Raw genomic sequence first — 7,587 nt, 5'->3', positions numbered from 1 at the left:
ATAGACTCTGTAGTTGCTTTATTGATTTGAACTTTGCCAACCAACAATGCATTCCACTCCAGCACAGGGCACAAGGACTCTCCATCTTTCTGGCAGATGGTTCCCGTATTAAATCTGGCCTGGTCACCCAGGAGACTCCATTTTTACCCGTAGATACGGCCACGTGTCATAAGGAACTTCTGAAACTCTATGCAATTGCATCTCCCCTGTTCCCGGTCATCCTCGGCCTACCATGGCTCCAGGCCCACAATCCGCAAGTTAACTGGGTCACCGGGGAAATAAAGTTCCAGTCCTCTTACTGTCAAGAACATTGCTTGCTCTCACTTCCTAAGGTGTCGGGCGCGCTGCTATGCCTGGAATCTGATACAGAGTTACTCTCACAAGTACCCAAGCTATATCACAAGTTTTTCGATGTGTTCAGCAAACGGGGGGCTGAGACACTTCCTCCCCACCGTTCATACGATTGCCCAATTGAGCTATTGCCTGGAACTGAGATCCCCTTTGGGCGGATCTTCCCCCTGTCTGAACGGGAACTAGAGGTTTTAAAGGAATATGTAGACAAGAACCTTAAGAGGGGATTCATCCGGCCATCCACCTCTCCAGCAGGGGCCGGAATCTTTTTTGTGGAGTAAAAAGACCACTCCTTACGTCCTTGTGTGGATTACCGGGAACTAAATAAAGTGACAGTTAAGAACCGGTATCCTTTACCCCTGGTGCCTGAGCTGTTCCAGAGACTGAGAACTACCGCTGTTTTTACTAAACTTGATCTTCGAGGGGCTTATAATTTAGTTCGTATCCGTGCAGGGGACGAATGGAAAACGGCCTTCCGTACCAGGTTCAGCCACTTTGAGTATTTGGTGATGCCCTTCGGCCTGTGCAATCCCCCTGCCACTTTTCAGCACTTCGTAAACGATATCTTCAGAGACTGGCTAGATATCTTTGTAATCGTTTACCTTGACGACATCCTGATTTTTTCCACATCCTTGGATCAACACCGGAAACACGTTAAGATGGTACTCTGCTGCCTCCGTCAGCATGGGTTATATGCCAAGCCAGAAAAGTGTGAATTTGAGCGGCAGAGTATTCAGTTCTTGGGCTTGGTTATTTCCACGGAGGGGTTCAAGATGGACCCACAAAAGGTAACAGCTGTTCTGGATTGGCCTGCACCCTCAGACAAGAAAGGGGTGCAGCGTTTTGTTGGCTTTGCAAATTTTTACAAGAGATTTATAAAAGGATTCTCTGCAATCATTTCCCCCATTACTCAGCTCACAAAACAGAACATCCGTTTCCACTGGAACTCCGAGGCCCAGGCTGCCTTTTCTACACTGAAGGAACTTTTTACCTCTGCTTCCATCCTGAGCCACCTAGATCCCACACTACCTTACTTACTCGAGATAGATGCTTCGGAAACAGCGGTAGGGGCAGTTATCTCCCAGCGTTAAGGCCTCAAAGATCTCATGCATCCCATAGCTTTTTTCTCCCGTAAACTCTCCCCAGCTGAAAGAAATTACGATGTGGGGGATCGTGAACTTTTGGCCATTAAGGCCGCACTAGAAGAGTGGCGGTATCTCTTAGAGGGCGCAGCACATCCCATACTTATTTATACGGATCACAAGAATCTGGAGTATTTGAGAACTGCCAAGCGCCTGAAGCCGCGTCAAGCACGGTGGGCGCTATTCTTTTCCAGATTTTCATTTCACATCACCTATCGGCCAGGATCAAGAAACACCAAGCCAGACGCTCTCTCACGCATGTTCGATGATCCAAAAGATGCCTCAGTTCCGGATACTTTTCTATCCGAAGGCGACTTTTTTCTGGTCCAGACAGATCTGATGTCCAGCTTAAAGCAAGTTTCAGCAGGAATGCCCAGTCCACCAGGAGTGTCCTTGATACCCAGGGATGGGTTACTTTGGAAAGACAGTAAAATCTTTGTACCGGCAAGTTTCCAGACCAAAGTTCTGAGCCTGTGTCACAATCATCACTTGGCTGGCCATTTCGGGGTCCACAAGACCCTTGACCTGATTCAGCGCATTTTCTGGTGGCCCAGGCTTGAGAAGGATTGCAAAGAATATGTGCAGTCCTGTGTTGTTTGTACCCAAAGCAAATCTGCTAGGACCAAGTCCTGAGGTCTTCTAAGACCGCTACCAGTCCCTGACCGTCCCTGGAGTATGATAGCCATGGACTTTATAGTCGAGTTACCCCCATCCGAAGGACATACAGCCATCTTTGTAGTGGTCGACCGCCTCTCCAAGATGGCCCACTTCATACCCCTGAAAAAGACGCCTTCTGCCATGGAAACAGCCCAGGCTACACGGAATTCCAACCAACATTGTGTCTGACAGAGGGGTCCAGTTCACCTCTCGCTTTTGGAAGGCACTATGCCAGGCCCTGAAAATTGAACTATGTCCTCTGCCTACCATCCTCAGACAAATGGACAAACCGAGAGGACGAACCAGACTCTTGAGCAATATATACGATGCTTTACCACATTTGTTCAGGACGATTGGGTAGCACTATTACCGTTGGCAGAATTCGCCTTCAATAATGCCAGTCACTCAGTTACGGATCAGTCTCCATTTTTTGCAAATTATTGGTTCCATCCTGTTTTCTTACCTAACATTATCCCTGAATCTCCGGTTCCAGCAGTACAGAATACTGTTGACTTCCTGGGACGCAACAACAAATTGTTACAAGAGACTATGTTCAAGGCACAGGCAACTAATAAGAGAATATATGACCGAAAGAGAAGAGGCGAATTGTGTCTCCAACCAGGTGACCAAGTGTGGTTGTCTACTACCAATCTTAGAATGGCTTGTCCCTCGAAGAAATTGGCACCAACGTTTATTGGACCTTTTTCAGTCAAGAAAAAACTAAATGAAGTGTCTTATGAACTTATCTTACCTAATTCACTTAAAGGGGTGGTTCCACCTATCTAGCAACCTAACCTTAAACACATGGGCACATTTCTTCTAAAAACAGTTCACCATCGCCAATTTTCTTAAAGGTTTCATTACCTTTCTTTCGGCTCTGAGAAGCCTGCACTTCCGGGTCTGTCTCAGTGGCGGTGGGCGTGTCTATTTACTTCCAGGATAGCCGCTATGCTTCCTGGGAAAGCAGCGTCACCCAGCGTCACGATTTCTTGCAGAGAAATCTCTGCAGTATGTTCTGTTATCTCGCGCTATTTCCGCATGTCACATGACTCTTGCAGCCAGTCATGTGACTAGGGTGGCTACAATAGCGCCATTTTAACTACTGGCAACGTGTCGACATCGCCATTACTTACCTGTAAACCGTCGGAGAAGGTGCTACATCAGATGCTGCCAAGTAGCAAGGACGCCAAATCTTATTTTTACCTGCATCAAATAATTAGAGGTAAGATTTGATTATCATTTGTTGCTGTTACTGCATGTGTCCTGATCAATTTATATTTGATTGTACTATATTTAGGTGGATTAAAAAAAAAGTAAAATTTGGGCTTATTTATACAAAATGGCTGCTTGTGAACAATGGCCATGTGCTATCTCCAATTTATTTTTAATATTTTTAACTAACTTAATTTGCTATAATTAATTCGATGTTTCAATTATAAAGGCATGCTAAATATTACAACAATAAAATATATTTCTCATATATGTACTGTATACTATGAATTGTATAAAATGTAATTTCTGTTTAATTGTCTTTCTATTCCTAAAAGAAAGCTACATGTCATGTATCCTAATTTATTATTTACCGTGATTATATATATATATATATATATATATATATATATATATATATATATATATATATATATATATATATATATAAATCTCAAATTAGTGTAAGTGTACCGCTTAGTGTTATGTATGTTCCAATTTATTTTTTGTCTCACATGTTATATCAAATATTTATGTCATTTTAAAATATATACATTTTATTTTCAATATTTAATTTTTTTTTTTTTACTGATTTTATTGATGTTATCATAATTTTAATACTGTCTAATGTTTTATTTAATTGTCAAATTTATATATATTCTTTAATTTTATAAACAGATTGAATACTGAATTTTTCTATTTGAAAAATCAAAACAAAGTGTAATCACTTTACTTTTATTCTGGTGAGTGTTGATAAAACATTTAATTTTTATAAATGTATATTTGTGTATGTTTTATTTTTTTACTCTGTATATATGTGTGTGTGTATGTATATGTGTGTGTGTGTGTGTGTGTATATCTATATATATCTATATATATATATATATATTTATATATATATATATATATATATATATATATATATATATATATATATATATATATATATATATATATATATATATATAATCTGTCTATATTTTTGTTTTTATTTAAAATTTACATTGTATATATTCTTAAACTTTTTTTTTTTTTTTAAATGGTAATTTATTTTATTCTTTTCCATTTATTTTACTATAGATTATATCACTGTAAAGATCCTGAACTCAAAGATCTCAATTCGATTATACCACCTATCTCCTTCCTACACTTTTTTTTTTTTAACTTGAATACTTTTTATTTCATATTTTTTCCTTTCTTTACAAAAATGTAATATATTACAAACAAGGATCATCACTTCTACATAAAAATTACATAGTGCACATATTCAAAGTGACATTTATCCTATTACCTATATGTATAGTATCTTACCCATTCCCCTCCCCCCACCCCACACCTACCCCCCTTCCCCCCCCCCCCTCAGGCAGCACCCGTACCGTCTTAGTTCAAAACAAAAGCAGAAAAATCAGAAAGGAAGAAGAGAGAGAGAAAAAAGGGAAAAAAAGGAAAAAAATAAATAAATAAAATAGAAATAAAAATAAAAAAAGGGACAGAGGAGAGCGGAGTTCAACTTCTATATGGCTTGTTGTTATTTTTAGCTATTTGAGGTTTCCCGGCTTGAATAAATGTGGGGGGAGTTTCCAGTACCGACAAACTTTTTGCTTCTACATCGGGAGGCCTATATGTTTCAACCACAGTCCCAACACTTTTTCTAATTTTCTATGATTTCCTTGTTTAATAAATACCACTCTCTCACACTCTATTAGTCTATTTAATGTTTCAGTCCAATGCCTGGCGCATGGGGGATCCTGTGCCTGCCATCGCTGGGCAATTAATTTACGTGCCTAAAATAGGCCTCTCAACACCCCCTCCAATGTCCCCTGAGGAAGACTGTCGTCTTCCATGTCTCCTAAGAGACAAGTTCTAGCCTCTAGCCCCAATGAGGTTCCAAAAACATCATTGAGCTTATTGATGACCTCAGTCCAATATCTAAAGAGTTTTGGACATCTCCAAAACATATGGACGAGGTCACCTGTGGCATTACATCTAGGGCATTGATCGTCCAACTTCCAGCCAAATTGGTGCATTTTTTTTGGGGTGTAATATGCTCTGTGCATCAGAAAGAGATGAGACAGTCTCTGTGCAGGAGCAATAGACACTAATACTCCTCTTGCCAAGATTCTGTCCCATCTCTCCTGGGTTATTAACCCCAAGTCTCGTTCCCAGCTTTCTTTACTCTTTAAATTGCCCTTTTGATTTATAGCCCTGTCCCCCAGTTTATTATATAGTTCGGATATCAACCCTTTTGTTGAGATTTTTTTGGCTAGTTTATTGATGACAGGGGTCTTAGCCCTGGTTAATGGGAGGGACTTGAACTGGGTCTGAATAGCATGTCTAATCTGGAGGTATTTAAAAAAGGTGTTATTTGGGATGTTAAATTCTAGTCTTAAATCTGAGAACGTCTTTATTGTATCCCCCTTATACAAGTGGAGCAGTCTTGTGATTCCCTGTCTTTCCCAGGTACCACATTTCTCTACCCCCTCGATTTCTGGTAAGTTTTTGTTGTGCCATAAGGGGGCAAATTCAGATGTACCACAATATCCCAACAACATCTTTGTTGTCTTCCACACTTTATTGAGTAAATCAATAGTCGGGCATTTATATGCAAATGAATTTGCCTCCAGGGCTTCTAATAACCTTCTGTGTGGGGCCCCTGTCAACATTATTTTGAAGCGGTCTTTTTCGTGATCCAGGCTCTCACAGCCTGCAATGTGTTGTAATTGAGATGCAAGAAAATAGATTCTTGGGTGCGGAACCGCTATCCCTCCCCCCCCGGCCGGCAGCTGCATAGTCTTAAGTCTGATTCTTGCCTGCCCACCTTTCCACATCAGTTCACGAAATAATGTCTCCAATCGCTTAAACCACCCTTGATTAATCCACATTGGGGAATTGTGGAGAATATAGAGTATCTGTGGGAGCCAAACCATTTTAATCAAGCTGCATCTCCCGGCCGTGAAGAGAGGGAGGCGCCCCCAAATCTCCTTTTTCTGCTTGAGCCTAGACAGCAGAGGGGCCAGGTTCATTACAATGTATTCACTTGCGTCTCGTGTAATCCAGATCCCCAAATACTTAAATGACGTCAAGGTTTTCAATTGGGGCATGTCGGCGGCCACTCTATATCGTTCTGTATCAATTAGTAACAAAGCCGACTTGTCCCAATTGATATTTAACCCAGAAAACCCACCGAACTTTTCCATCATCTGCACCACTGGGGTCAGTGAATTATTGACGTCTCCAATGAAAAAAAGAATGTCATCTGCGAACAACGATATTCTGTCCTCTTCTAGACCTCTTTTAAAACCCAAGATATCTTCCTTACCTCTAGTTTTTATAGCTAAGGGTTCCATAGCCAACGCAAACAAAAGAGGGGACAGGGGGCAACCCTGTCTCGTTCCTCTCTCTAGTTCAAACAGGTCTGACGTTACTCCATTGATCTTTTGCACTAGGTTTATTATACAGGAGCTTGACCCACCTTATAAAAGACGGGCCAAATCCAAAACCCTCTAGTGTTCACCATAGATATGACCACTCTAAGCTGTCAAATGCTTTGGCAGCGTCTAAAGCCAATAATGCCCGGGGTGTCTCATTGTCGGTGGGGATCTGAGTATTTAAAAAAACCCTCCTTATATTAAGGCTTGTTGACCTATTGGGGATAAATCCCGACTGGTCAGGATGTATAAGGCGCTCAATGCATCCCTTTAGCCTTGTTGCGAGTACCTTTGCAAGGATTTTTACATCCGTACAGAGTAGGGAAATTGGGCGGTATGATGCCGGGTCAAGTTGATCTTTTCCCTCTTTGGGAATTATGATAATTGTTGCCTCCATCATAGAGGGAGGGAGATGTCCTTTAGAGAAAGCCTGATTCAACGTATTCAGAAGCTCGGGCAGTAATATGTCACTGTATTGTTTAAATATTTCTGTTGGAAGCCCGTCGGGACCGGGTGACTTATGATTGGCCATCTCTGCCACCGCACATCGAAGTTCTTCCATCGTAAGTGGGGATTCTAATTTTTTTTTCTCATTTTCTAGCAGAGTTGGGAAAGACAGTCCCTGAAAGAAAGCCTCCATATTATCATTCCCGCCCCTTGATTTATATAGGGTTTTATAAAATTCATGGAAGGTATTTCTTATCTCTCTGCTTTCCGTTACAATATCGCCAGTCGAATTTCTAATGGCCCCAATACTGGAGGATGGAAAATTGGTCTGTATCAGGAGCGACAGCGCCCGT

The 7,587-nt window shown here is 41.0% G+C and overlaps 1 protein-coding gene across 1 annotated transcript; it reads left to right on the top strand.

Moving 5' to 3' along the window:
* The first annotated feature begins 1,010 nt into the window (after positions 1-1,010).
* Positions 1,011-1,442, top strand: LOC120930443 (uncharacterized mitochondrial protein AtMg00860-like). The gene has a single exon (XM_040341629.1). It carries the CDS (start codon positions 1,011-1,013, stop codon positions 1,440-1,442), a length of 432 nt encoding a protein of 143 aa, XP_040197563.1.
* The last annotated feature ends 6,145 nt before the right edge of the window (positions 1,443-7,587 follow it).

The sequence above is a fragment of the Rana temporaria genome, chromosome 3 (genome assembly GCF_905171775.1).
Source record: "Rana temporaria chromosome 3, aRanTem1.1, whole genome shotgun sequence".
Taxonomy (NCBI): Eukaryota; Metazoa; Chordata; class Amphibia; order Anura; family Ranidae; genus Rana; species Rana temporaria.
This window is presented reverse-complemented; position numbering and strand designations above follow the sequence as displayed.

What these genes read in the sequence shown, in the direction of transcription:
- LOC120930443 (XM_040341629.1), top strand. Translation starts at nt 1,011, where the DNA reads ATGGTACTCTGCTGCCTCCGTCAGCATGGGTTATATGCCAAGCCAGAA.